At 40.0% G+C, this 14,642-nt stretch overlaps 1 protein-coding gene across 2 annotated transcripts in view; it reads right to left on the bottom strand.

Moving 5' to 3' along the window:
- nectin3a (nectin cell adhesion molecule 3a) overlaps window positions 1-14,642 on the bottom strand; it is a 30,832-nt gene that overhangs the window by 12,910 nt on the left and 3,280 nt on the right. The window contains exon 2 of one of the 2 annotated variants that reach the window (XM_018665401.2): window positions 2,230-2,580. In XM_018665401.2, coding sequence (XP_018520917.1) covers window positions 2,230-2,580 — 351 coding nt within the window. The remainder of the gene's footprint in view (window positions 1-2,229; window positions 2,581-14,642) is intronic. The other variant, XM_018665402.2, reaches the window with a different exon arrangement.

Here is a 14,642-nt window from a genome sequence, read left to right as displayed (position 1 = left end):
CGTTATATTTTCCTCTTCTGGTTCCTTCCTTTTGCTTACTGGTGGGACTTTTGGCAATTCCTGCTGAACTGGTCTTTAAATGCTTGTGCTTTTTCTATGAGCAGTTGTGGACACAAGAATGATGGTGTTTGGCCAATGCAAATACTATGTGTTGAGTGACACAGATTAAAGGTTTGCATCAAAAGTGTGAATTTTGAAATTAATTCAATGTCCACTGCACCTGTTAATCATTATGATGTGTGTCGTGACTTTGGCCTATTATTCATGGGTTTTCATTGCTTTACTTTAGTTCATTTGAAAGGAATGAAGATGAAGTCAAGTGCTCTCTTTTAAACCTCAAAGTATAAACATGAATCAAAACTGAGAACTTTGAGTCAAATTTAAACTGAAACAAATACAATACACACTGTTCAAACAATATACTGTATATTAGAACAATATGTTAATCAGCTCTGGCTTTATATAAAGACATTGTTCATATACTGACGTGATATCCTGAATTTTTTTCAGAGGTTCAGTTGTTGGGCTATAGCCACCTTGTTCCTTCTGAAAACAAGTCTTGTGAAAAATGTGCAAGTCGACCAAAAACAAGGCAGAGATGAAGAATCCCACTCTTCATTGCTGCCTTGGGAACTTTAATCTGCTGACTTTAGGTCTTGTAATTGTAATGTGCTCTTTCTAACAAAAATACTGTGTGGGATAAACTAATTTCCACTTGACATGTATCAAATTGCAAAGAACATATATTTCTACCATAATCACACCCTAATTACATCTGAATTGTAAAGTAGGCCTTAGCGTGTGTTTGTGTATGGGTATGTTTGTATGTGTCTGTGTGAAAAAAAAAAAAAAAAAAAAACACGCCTGAAAAACTGCTCAGAGAGGAGAGCAAGGTGTAACTGAACTCTGTGAGGTCCCAGACACTGTGGCTGTCAGAGCAGCACTTAATGTACCACTCATTAGTCATCAGACTCTCCTTCAGTCTCTCGGAGGGAGACAAGAAGCTACTGCCTACGGTGCAATCTCCTACTCTCAGCTCTGCCTGAGTGCAATGCAACCACCAATTTAACATAAGAAACATACACTGACCACAGAGAAAGTTCAACATTCACAAGGAGGGGTTATTGTATCCCTATAGTGTGGATCATGCATGTGAACACAAGTGCACTGAAAATAAAGTGTAGGTATGCTGAATTTTGGGAGAATTAAAAAAAAAAAATGGTAATGAGAATCCCCATTACAAATTCATCTAGGTTTTTTTGCATTTGTATAAGTAGCAAGAAATAAACATATCTTGGTATAGCGTGTGTTTGATGCTGTGCTGTACATTTCTAAATGTTGCTTTGGAAATTATGATATACTGTGGCCATGTTTTTTTGGAGGGGGGGCTTGAAATAAAGTGTAAAACACAGAATAAATCAATAAAATTAATATAATTACACTGCATATTTCTGAATTTGTCATCTGCTTCTTCAGTGCCTTTAAGAACTTAACAAATACCAATTACTCAGCCTGAGGTATGATTTCATAATTACTGACAATGGGTAAAGAAGGAAAGAAATAACAAAAATCACTGGGAAGCAGCTGCACATTGTAGTTTTAAGACCAGTGCTACATATGTAGCTTTTTCATGCAGCTTGATTACATGCAACATAATGTCACGAGAGTCACTCTGTATCACACCCTGCAATTAACTTGTTGTTGCATGCAACTAAGTTGCGTCAAGTTGGGACAGTTTTAACTTTGTGCAGCTTGTTTACATGTTTGCAACATGGGGAGACACTGTTTGTATTCCAAGTGTTTATACTGCATGTGTGTCTGTATGTAGTATGTAAGAGGCCTTATGGAAGATCTTATGGAGACTCTATGAGAGAACATTTCTGAAAAGCAGTAATACAGTGCTGTGAATTTAAACCTGACGTAGCATTTTTTTTTTCACAGCAAGTGACACTGCAGTGAGTGAGATGAGTGGGACCACACTACAGCAGCCTCTACACAGCAGCAAATTCCTGAAGGGATTTAAATGTGCATGGCCTCTGTCCAGGTAATCATTTTAAAAAGTTAGGTGGCTGCAGGGAGATGTTCATTCCTCCAGGGCAAACACTTAGTGGTCCCCAAAACTTTGCTTAATCACCACAAACAAGTCTGTGCTTTGAAAAGTGAGATTTCAGAACAGCATGAAGAAGCACTCTACACAATGAAGATGAAAGTAAGAGAGCTCCACTTTACCTAATACGTTGACGTAGGTTGAAGCTTGTGTATTGCCCAGAGGAAACGTTGCCACTTTGCAGGTGTAGGACCCGATATCTGCAAAGCCAACTTCTCTAAGGGTAATGGTAGCATCTTGTATTGAAGGGGAAACAAAAGAGATGCGCTGGGTGTATTCTGGAGAGAACGAGGTTCCATACTTTGGGTGGAACACTGCTAATGTGATGGTGCCTGAAGGAAGACGACGTTCCCAGGAGATCTGTGTGAGGCTGAGGTTAGAGCCCATCTCTATTTTGCAGGCCAGTGTGATATTCTTCCCCAGCACTGCATTCACTTTCTCAGGAACAAGCACATGGTTACTGCTCACACCTGCTGAGAGAAAAGGACATTTAAGATAAGACTAAGATAAACTGCAACTGCTATAATCAACCTGGAAGTTTGGTTTTCTCATCACAGTGTCACTTGACTTGATTAAAAGATTACAGTTTTTGTTCTCTGGAGGAAAACTGTCTGTGGATTCAATTTGTCAAACAGTTTCTCCTGTCCATTGTGACAGCTGTAACATCACTGAAGATGTGCCATCTCTAGACAAGATTCAAATTCAAACTACAGTAGCGGAGATATGCTAATCCAGGGAGTGAATGGGCAGAAAACTGCTGCTTTTCTGGAGTGCTGATCAGTGCTAACAGTGGGAAATAAGACATTAGCTTATACTGACATGGCATGGTGCGTACCTGCACTGAGACACAACTCACCACCACTTGTGTGTGCGATTACCTTTGTGTTCTGATGTTAATAATGCACACTATATCTAGTTATTGCCACCTCAGATTTTGATTCATATGTCAAAGCACCAGTGCGAGAAGGCTCCCATGGTCACATTAAGAGCCAGCATTTGTCACAGACATGTTTTTCCTGGGGTTGGAAAAAGACACCAGACTTTATCATGACTACTCTGAGTGCTCTGCTTTCCTTCTTAATAAGCAACACACTTTCACTGCAGGACATTCAGACTGTCCCTCTTGCTAATTATCAGAAAACCTTTTAAGAAGGAAAGAAAAAAAACTCTGGAAGGAGATAAAACAAAACACGCAATTTAATGTTTTTTTCCCTCTTTTTATGAGGCCCTTAATTTGGCTTAAAGTGCACCATATGTACTTATATGAATGGGCAATGAATGCTATAATTTATTGAGGCTTTCTAAGTAAGATGAGCAAAATGAGAAAAAATATATAGATAAAAAAATCACTCTTTAACTTAGAACAAAAAAAAAAACACTGAAGGGAGTGTGGTGTATTCATGATGTGAGAGCTGTATGGATAGTAATCTGCATGTCACAGTTGATAGACGTGCTACTGGGTTGAAAAAATAAAAAATAAACAAAAAACAAAAACAACCAGCTCGGTGGGAATGAGTGCAGTATCTTGGAAAACTAACCTGAAATTAAAGGTCATGAGTACAGCTCGGCATGGAAAGAAATCCATCCTAGTCTCAGTTTTTTTGCAAGTATAATCACACAAATGAGTCACTGATAGAAACATTTATGCTTCAACATTTTTAAGAGGCTGTACAAACACTGGGCGAAACCGAATTGTAGACTAGATCATAAAACTTGTGAAAATAGATAAAATGTAAAAAGGTGATTTCATTCAAAATATTCAAAACACTGCATCTCACTTTTCTTGACACGGGTGCAGTCAGAGTAAGCTATATTTGGGAGCCATAAATTTCCACTTTGTACGTAGTCTCGGATGTGTATGGAGTAAAGCTTATGAAAGTGGTCCACTGGCTGGTATTTTGAGTCTCTGGCATGAATGTGAGTGGTAAGCCACAGCAATGCTATCTTGGTTTGTGAGGAATACAGCCAAGGAGGCTGAGGCTCCCCGTGCTCCATTACGTCCCCTGTAATTTTAGTGATTACACACACACACACACACTCACACTCACACTCACGACTCAGAAGAGTTTCTCTCTTCCAAAATAAGGGATAAGTGTGTGACCATGTGTGTAAGAGTCGGGCATTTTGTTTGAATGGCTGCTGAGTCTTAAATGTATGTTGCATTGTGTTGTGAAGTTTCATGCTGTGCTATAATATTTGGGCTTTCCTGTTTGTTTTTTTTCTCTGCTGACCCACATTTTCAAAATATTTTTCTTGTGTTTCTTGCCTTACTCTGTAAACTAATCTAGAACAGCTCTACACCATATTTAGGCTTTTAACCTATTAACCTTAAGTATTTAACTCAGTCTGCTTTATTTGTCATCCACTTGGAAAGACACTTGGGAAAGTCACTCTGGGTTATTATTCCATTTCTCCACAATAATTTAGAGATCCATTTACATCTCTTTCCCACTTCTGAATCATGACCAGTCTTAAAAAAAAAAAAGTGCTTTACAGTGCGATTACCCCATGTTTGCATTGCGCCTGCCAGAGTCCTCTGGTTGCACTGCTGCGGGGGAGAATCAGGGTCAGAGCTGTGTGGGTTTTGCATTCTCCACTCTACGGTCATCTGAGCCGACACGACAGCTGTTTGTTGTCACCTTACTAGTGCAACTCATTCGTTTCACTTGCCACAATACAACAAAATCATACTGCAGTGACAAAAGCTTGCCAGTGAGATAAATATTAACACATGTATATCTATAACTGATCCAAGATTATAGATGTCAGACTGTTAAAAGTCATCCTGCACTACAGGTTGTCTTAGTAGTAAACTAACATGCTTGGCATGCGTGACATTGTGTTGATGCATGCAGACACGTGTCTCAGACCAGGCTTCTCTCTAACATGCTCCACATACTGCAGCTACCTGACACGACACTCCAACTGCTACCGTACGTAGTTTGTCTATCTCAGTGTGTCAGCTTTCAAGCCTGTCAAAGCATACAAAGAAACTAGACTCCGTCCATGCTATGTTCTGTTTGTTTTACAGTAAGCGTTTGAGAGTAAGTAAGAAAGGAGGGAGAGAAAGGGGGGATGTGTTTAAAGAGGACTCCACCCTTACCATTAGGGGAGGAGAGACAGATGGCCTTCTGCATGGGATACCTACAGCCAGGAGGAGAGTGGGGAAACTTGGCACTGTGAGCTGCGACCATGAACAACACAGCCAGGGCTCGCAAACTAGAGCACCGTGAAATATTATCTAAAATACTGCAGGCAAATGAAATGTAAGCAGTGCGTTAAACAAAGCTGTCATGCTGTTTCATCAAGGAAACAGGCGTGCTGCTGCTAAACTGAGGCACACCTCAGGACTGTCACGCGTTTCATTGCTAGTTATCCATCTTGTCCAGCAAACAAATATGACTCTAAAGGGATCCACAAGAAAAGCTATATTTTGTTGGCCATCTTATGCTGTGTCACTGTTGTCACTTACGCTTTGCAGCCCATTTAGTGAACTCTAAATGTGACACCATGCCCCAGAGAACAGGAAGAACCCTGGCCTGCAAAACCTAATGTGACCGCAGAAAAAGAGGTTGCACTTTTGCCCCTTTTTCCTTGAGAAACCCAGGGAAAGAATGAACTCATGGGAAGGATATGCTTGCCCTTTGAAGAACTGCTTCATATTTGTTTCTTTCCCTCCTGACATCACTAATTGCGACAAGCTGCTCGAAAGGCGCAATGGTAAATCAAAACCTTCCTCTTTGCTTGGCAACCGGCTCAAACATTCCACGTCAGCCACTCGATGAGCCAAAATCTCCACCTACCCAGACCTGACCTAGCTTCAGCCCTGACCTCCCCAGAGGAGGCTGTCTCCCAGCCAGAGAGATCCTCTCAATGAAGCCTGCAGTGCATGTCAGAACCGTGTGAGACAAGAGTGATCCAAGGCCAGAAACATTCACAAGCTGCAACAAAATAGACAATATGTCATGTTCATGTAGACAAACTCCATGCATAGATTATCATGTCAAACAGCACTCATGAGGGACTGATGTGAGGACCTCACAGGAGAAGAATGCAGACATGAGATCTGTGCAGGAGGGAGTGTGGTTTAGCACTAAAAGCAAGAGGAAACTCTGAGTTGAGCAGAGGATGAATAAGGACACACAAGAAATAGGGCAATTACTGAAAAGCAGCACAGGAGAGGGATGGACAGAAGAAAAGACTTGAACAAGAGTGTGTAAGGATGTAACTGGGCTGGATCAATCAACTCTACTGACTACATGACAGACAATGACAGACAATGACAGCCTGACAGAGTGGTTCAGACCATCAGCTTTGCTGCTGAACCAGGTCAAAACTTAACACTAAAACAGCTGATGCAAACACATATACAGTGTGCACAAAAAAGATGGACAAAGATGGTTCAGTTGTGCAGACTTCACAGTGTCTGCATTTATAATTCTGCTATCTCAGTCCACTGCAGCAGCAGTACAGTATCAAGATTGTGGGGTTATTGATAGTGTAATGACACTGCCAGTTGTTTTTTCAACATGACTCTTTTTTTCCATATATTGTTCAACACACATTTTTCATGTTCTCACAGTAACTATAGAGATTTGGGATCACGGCAACAATACGACGTGTCCAAAACACAAGTGCACAGACGATTAGAGCCTGGTCAGCTATCACTTTACTGTATGTGGAAGTAAAACCAAAAATTGACTGTAATGTGAGTAATAATCCCTCACTGCACAAGAAAACTAAAAAAACTGTACAACTATAACAAGTATGGTACACAACAGGTGAAAGAGGAAAGTGGTCTGTAAGTTATAATAGATCTTTACAACAGCCATTATTTGACCTCTGATCTTTGTTTTGTCTCCCAGTAAAGTTTGGCTAACCTTGAAGTTTTTTAAAACTTGTATGATCATCAGACATCTGGTGTTTTTACCCCACTGAACTCCTTTTTGGCAGTATTTCTGTGTTCTCAGATCTCAGCAGTTACTCTGAGGAGAACGATAATATCATAACCAATGAAACTGCTGAAAGTAGTAATAGCAAGTAGTAATGAACCAGAATCCTGTATAGCGTTAAGAGTAATTAAATTAAATCAAATGTTCATTTTTAAGCATAAATGTCAGCAATGAAGATAAAAATTCCAATTTTCTTTTCCTGGCATGGTAATTTAACTGCTGCTGCCAAGCTGACTGTATCCTGTGTGATGGTATCACACCAAATATTTTGAGGTGGTCTGACCAAAGTGAGTAAAATGTTTACATGCCCTGTATTTTACACCCAGAAAGGAAGAAGGTGGGTTTGGCTATCCCTGTCATTCTCCTCACCAAGATGTTAGCCAGCAACCTGGGGTGCACTAGACCTAACGTCCTCACCCTCTTCCTTGCTTTGGTAATTTTTAAAAGTGTAAGCAAGAGGTGGGTGCAGGCTGAAGGGCAGTGTTTCATTACTGTTTAACGAGTGCAGTAATTCATACTCCTTCCAGGCACTGAAGTCCCTTAGTCTACTATGAGCCAACGGCAACATTAGCTGACTATTAAACTTCCATCTGATTATCAAGGTCACATTTCCAAAACGTTCATTAACATGCATTTGAAAACTGCATTGGCAAACTCTGCTAACCTCACACAAAACAGCACCCAAATGAATCTCTGAATATGAATTAATATGTGATTGTGAGATACAGTCATAAAATACTTATTCAGTAATGTCTCCATTTCCCAACCCAGTCAAAACCCTCTAAGTAGACAAGGGAAAGAAAATGTCATACGGTGAAATAAATGGAGGAAACCTTGAGAAAAGCCATTTAAAGAGAGGTCAGCGTTCCTTAAGTACAATAGCAGCTGTGGAAAATGTGGAAAATTAACAAAAATTGAAAATTGTAACAATTTGAAATACCACTTGGGAATTGTACTGATAACTCTTCTACTGAGTTGTCTGTACCTTTAGACACTGCAAACTCAATTAAGTCAATAGGCAGTGTAGAGCCATTTGTTTGGTATTGTTACCCTCTAAAGAGGTGACCAGGGTAAAAAAAATAAACAATGCCTATATGCCTAACACAGGCCCTCAGACCTATGCTTTATTTTTGTGAAGCCTATAACTCTGTCTCAATCAGTTAGACAGGATAGGCCAAGCAGTGAATTGCGTGTTTTATAGCATGTCTTTATCGTAAGAAATATTTGTGCAGTGTGAAGAAAACATTAGTTCCTACACCAGCTCTAATCTACCCCCTTCCTTCCTAGCATTGTATCCTGTGAGGGTGTGAAGCTTTTTCAGTGGGCTAATTCATTGTGGACACAAACACAGGCTGACAGGCCTTTAAAAAGAGGCAGGCGGGCCTCTTTCACATGTCACTGTCCTCTTCAAAACCCTTTTCTCTTTGCTCCTCCATAGCAATGTGGACTCCTGTGCCCTTCCCATCCGAGTCACATTTGATTAAAGATCAGTGCTTAAAAGAAAAAGATCAATAGTGTTGACATACAGAGTGTCAGGACCTCTAATCAGAGTCAACTATAGCTATGCTGTAGGACTTGCGAAGGACAATGTCTCAATGTCTGCCACTGTGTGCCAAAGCAACACAAACATTCCTACAGCATCCTGCCTCATTGTGTGGGATTTATTATTGTTTGTTGTGGGGTTTGTGGTATTTTAGTGTGTGCCCACATTACTATGAACACAGACATGGGCAGCAATTTATTTTTCCATGCAGCTAGACCATTTGCAAAAGCCACAGACGGTCACAAAAGACAAGGAAAGGTATTTTTCAATCTTCTGTGTGAATAAGTAACTTAATTTTGAAGGTTTTTAAGGATAGAGGCTATAGAGAGAGTGTATGGGGGTCTCAATTAGAGCTTAAGTGTATGACATCTCTGACGTGTAGATGCTAATAGAGACTGCACTACACTCACCATCACTCCCAAAAAATTGCACTGGGGTAGAAGTGTTGTTCATGTCAGGGTCTGCTAACTCATCAGCTGCATCCTTACTGCTCCTGTCCTTTTTTTGGATAGCTGAGTGTTCTCAAAAATCCTTTATCTTGTCTCAGAAGTTGACAGCCGTGTATTGTTCATACATTTGCTACATAAACAATTAGTTAGACATCATGCCAAGACAACTGACAAGTCTATACTTTCAGAACAAGTGGTGTGTTTTATGGTTACCCTACTATCTGTTTAATTAATTTCAGTAACTTATTCACAGCATCTGCTGAAATCAAGCCAAACAGAGACAGCATAAACTACCTAAAGATAACTGGAAGTCTAAGTCTACGCATTAGCCTGTGTGATAGTAAAAGATTTATTGTATGTTGGACTCATTCAAAACTGGCACTCGATCAACTTTGTCTCACTCCTACTGTATCTGTGGGCTCCCATGCCTGCTGTAAAGACCCCTACATATGCAACACAACTGTGCTCATGAGTAGATGCATGTAAAGACAAATATTCTTTTCCTTATAGCAGCCTCTTTAAAAGTGCTCAAGTGTATAACCAACAATGAACCAGAAAGACATGCATATGTAAAGATTAGCAAGAGCTAGCATTTAAGAATTATGCATTGTTCTTGGACACATATTGTGTCCACCACATTTATATGTTATTGTTCTTTGAAAAAATAAAACCAATCTAAGTTTTGATTCATTAGGACAGAAATAGATCAGGCCCTTGTTGGGTGGTGGTGTGGAGGGGGTGGAGTTTTGCAGCGAACAGAGAATGGGCCCTATACTAATCACAGACTCCACTGCCCTTGACTGAGTCTAAATGGGCTACTGTACTTTCATTAGGCAGCTCTAACATAATAGAAACATACTTTCCCACATGCCACAGAGACCCCAGAGGGAATTAGACTGTTTTTCTTTAAAGTGATTCCCATGATTGTCCAGTTTTAGATTTCTTGTATGATGCCTGTTTCTGCCAACAACCAGCAACAACATGTTTTTTTAAGGGATCTACATGATGTTAGTCAATGTCACATGCAGGCTCCACACAATGGGCTTGTATTATCTGTGAATGCACAAAGACTTGTATTATGTGTTAGAGTAACAGATATAGATAAAGGTACTGCTGCAGGGCAGAAACGGTACACTGTGACATTTTATATATAACCATACTTTTACTGACTGACTAGAGGTGAGCAATCTTTAGTTAAACATGTAAACACATTTACAAACCTTTTTACTGAAACAAGAAAACTTGGTTAGACTTAAGAATTTAAATAATATTTGTAATACGATGTTAACTGAAAAAAATCATTCATTAATATATTGTTGTCTCTAGAAAAGCATGGATGTTAATGGAGGAAACTGCTTTTAGCAATTAGCATCAGTGCACATGTGCAGCAATCACCACCTCACATCAGGGGAGGAAGTAAAGCAGTCAAACAAAAACCTGCCTCTGTGCTGCGTGTATCGACTGGTCAATAAAAACAGTAAGTAGTTTGGTCAGTGTGGCATTTCACCAGCATTACTCCTGGTCAGAGGGTTCATTTTCCCAGCACACCCACTCTTCCCGGCACATACTCTCACCTTGTTTCTGCAACAGATTAAAGTGGTACTGATTTAGACTTACCACCCACTTTGAACAGTGAGAACAAAGCGATTTAGGAGCCTTGGTCATTTGTGACACAAAAAAATGCAAAAAATAAATTGTAGGTGACTACAGTATATCTATTATAACCTCACAGGATGACACAATTACACATCTGAATGAATGGAGTGCCAGATGATGCCACATGCTGCCAGGTGATGCCACAGGCTGCATCCCATACACCTATCTCTAGAGTTTATTCAACGAGAAACTTTTCAAGAATTAGTTTATGTAAGTCATTGCTACTTCAGTCCATAGAAATTAAATTTGCTAAAAGATTTTTAAAAAACATCAGCATGACAACATCCAAGTGTGTTTTTCCTGTGACTCAGGTTACATGTCTGGTTTGACATAGTGTTCCAATAATATAAAGCTCACTTGAATGTGAAAGACAAATATTTTGACTACATAAAGGCAGTAGTACCCCATTTATTGTCAGGCTAACATCACTGGGTTGTAGTCTAAGAATATATTGAAAATGTAATGCAATCTGTGCATTATATGATATTCTAACATTGTTTTTAAGCCCTAAATAGAACTGGCCACATGTATTGTTGTGATCCCTTTCACAATGCAAGTAGAGGCAAAAAATAGCAACCACACTGAACAATCGTGTTTGTCAGACGTGAGCAGTAATCTATGACTCTTGCCCTGTGTGACAGACCAGTTAAGCTGAAGAAAAACAAGACAGTATACACATATGCTCAACCTTTCCTCATTAATTCTAAATGGTAACAAAACCTAAAGTCTGTGGTCTTCCTTTCTACAGTTTAAATCAAAGAAGGGAAATTTATTCAGCTTTACAGTCTGAAAATCAAGAGAGAATCCACAACTAAAATAGAAACAAGGAAACTTAAGTATAAGGGCATAAGGTGGACATGGGCGGTGTAGCAGGGATGGCAGGGGAATACTGAATAATTTGGCTTAATACCAGCAGGGATTCACTTGCGCAAAGTCCTATTCAAGCTATTACTGCAACATATCTGCATCAAGGACCAGGGCTGCTCAGCTGCTGAGTTAGGGGACAGGTCTTTCTTTCTCTGGCTGTGATGTTATCTGACACACAATGAGGGCAGAGAGTTGGTGCTGAAACTTAGAAAACTCTGACTGAAGTTCTGGTAAAAACCCATCACATCTGATTAAATTTGCCACTGGTAAACAGTCTGTTTCCTGACTGAAATTCAGGAATGCTACTACAAGAAACTATTTTGGGTTGTCACTCATGGCAAGTCTATTATTGTAAATAATGCATGCAGTGAACATTTCCTGCTCACTTATGGTTTTGGACCTGTGATAGCAAGTCCAATACTTTGTGTGTACTTTGTGTATGCCACAGGCAAATGGTTTAGATTATCAATATTTGTTGATATGTCATAACAGAGACTTCATTTCACAGGTAAGGAAGACAAGATCAGCTTTGCAGAGGAGAATTAAAACAGTCTTCAACAAAAGCCAGTACTGCAACTGACTGTGTTTGTTTAAATTGTTCGGATATCTCGAGCCAAACGCCTCATCTTCACTCTCAATGCATATCACAGGTTTGGACACTAAAGAAACACTGTCTTAGAGAGTTTAGAACGGGGATGTAGGCGGGTGTAATACTGACTCTACAGAGGGCAGATGAGACATCCAAGCAGCAGGTGCAGGCGAAAACATTGGTGGAAAAACATGAGATTCTTTTCATGTGCTACAGCATACTGCATGTCACCATTCTTTGTGTACAACCAGAGGAGACAACACCACAGTTTACTCTCTACAGTCAGCACTGCCCAGTATTTGACTGGTGGGTGTTAATAATCTCCCACCTGGGTGGCAAGGGGTGTGTCTGTGCATACAACTGACTGTGTGCTCATCCCAAACATCATAACCACCGACAGCTGAATGAGTGAAACAAATAAGACTGAGCGGTGAAAAGCAGCCACACCTGTTTCCCATAACCCTGGCGCTCCTCTCCTGGGGGGATTCAACTGCTGACTGTGCACATCCTGCGTGTATGCCTCTTTAATATGGACTGTGAAGCCAGTGTATCCGAGTGACCCTAACTTCAGTCACACACTGTGATCTGCTTTCAGGGAAAAACCCTGACTCCTGAAAACAGCAGGCAAAAAACGGTTTAAAATGTTTCTCTCTGTTCATTCACAGCAGGTAATTAACCATGGAAATATCTGGAAGCCATCTACACAGCGCAGTTTCCTATGACTTCGTGATTGAAACAGTCAATTCCTGTCTATCCAAGATTTATTCAATAGACAAGACATACTAGCTAAAACACAGTGAAAAATAGCACTGCTAATATTAGCATTTTCTATGTATTTTTCTGCTTTTTTCTCTTTTCCCTTCAATTTTGAATGGCTAATTACCCATGTACTGTGGTCCTAATGATTGTTAACTTCCCATGCTGGTCTGGGGAGGAGGTAGACACAAAATGCATAATGCCACCAGAAGCACTGTGATTGGCTCATGAAACCAGATGGTTGGGTTAAAGGTTAAAGCTGGTATGAGTCTATATTTGTGTAATTTGTGCCCATGGAAAGTCCAAACTCAACAATGTTTTTTTTTTCTAAAACAGCACTGTAGTTTTCAGCAGACATTACTCTTACTAAACAGGAGTGCAGTACATTTATTGGTGAGTTTTACCTCACATTTGGTGAGCTAGCTAGTATTTATGGCTCCGGCATTGTGTACTCAAAATAACTGAAGAGTGGCTGTGTTCATTGAAATGTAGGAACATGTCACACAGTGCAAAGATGTGGTTCATTGATGTATATTTTTTGACAACAATGAAGGAATAAGCCATATCAGGCTTTGGCTACACAGACAACACTTAACAGAATCAGTCCATTGCTGATTTCGTTTTTTCATGGGATTTGTTGACAGTAAGAAAAATACATTGAAAAATGTATTGCCTTATCCCTTTAGACATAAGATTAAAATGGTTACACATGGGTACATGACATGCATCATAGCCAGAGATGTCTGTCTAAACCTCCTGGCACATCAAACTGCAAAGAGGAGCAATTATATCTTGTTGCATTGTGAATATAATTAATACTTGTATAACTTTCAGAACAAGCCAGGTAAATCCAAAAGTAAATTTTCAGGAAATTGGAAAAAGTAAATGCAAAGTAATGCACATTTCCATCCACTACTGTGACACTAATATTAGTTAGATAGTTTAATACTATGTAAGTCACATGCTCCATGTACATCATTACTGACTCACTCAGTCTGTTTCCATTACAGGTGGATGGAAACACACCTACAGGGCTTGAAGTAAGTGAAAATTCTGTGCTTGAAATATTCAGCATAATAGACCTACTGTGGTCAAACAATTCCCAAATTAGTCCCAAAGATCGTGACTAGGATACGAAAACAAAAAAAATAGCCTATTCATTGCTGTGCTTTTTCAAAGTAGCATGGTCAAGTGCATTGTTCACTCACGGAGCCACAGTGTAAACAAAGGTTTTTATGAGTAAACTAGGTCTACTTTATGCACCTATATACAGTATCTTTAGTCAGGGTAATTCAGGTTAGTGCTAAATGTACAAGTCATTGATGCTTATTCCTACTGAAAGCAGTTGGCTTAAAGTAATCAATAACTGAATGCAGTGTCACAGACGCTGTTGTCTTTTTATTTATCCTGGTTACAGACAAGTCCAGAAACAGGCTGAAACTGGAGGTCACAGTCAGCTCTGAATTTGCTAATGGACCACCAGGGAGCAACTTGCCATTCAGAGCCTCTGACAGTCAAGTCACATCTGTCGGGGAAGAGGAAGCAAAGGGTGGAGTCAACAGAAGCTGGCGACCACAGCCTGCTCCCTGAGCCCCATACACACTGCCTCCATGTCCCACAATAAAGCAGCACACTCATCTGCTGATGGCCCGCCTTCAGAAAGAAAACACTGCATGCATTTAATGTGATTAGGAGTTTTCAGTCTGCTGCTTCACAACTGAGA

Source organism: Lates calcarifer, linkage group LG21 (genome assembly GCF_001640805.2).
Source record: "Lates calcarifer isolate ASB-BC8 linkage group LG21, TLL_Latcal_v3, whole genome shotgun sequence".
NCBI lineage: Eukaryota > Metazoa > Chordata > Actinopteri > Centropomidae > Lates > Lates calcarifer.
Note: the sequence above shows the minus strand (reverse complement) of the source record. Positions and strands in the feature narration are given on the sequence as shown.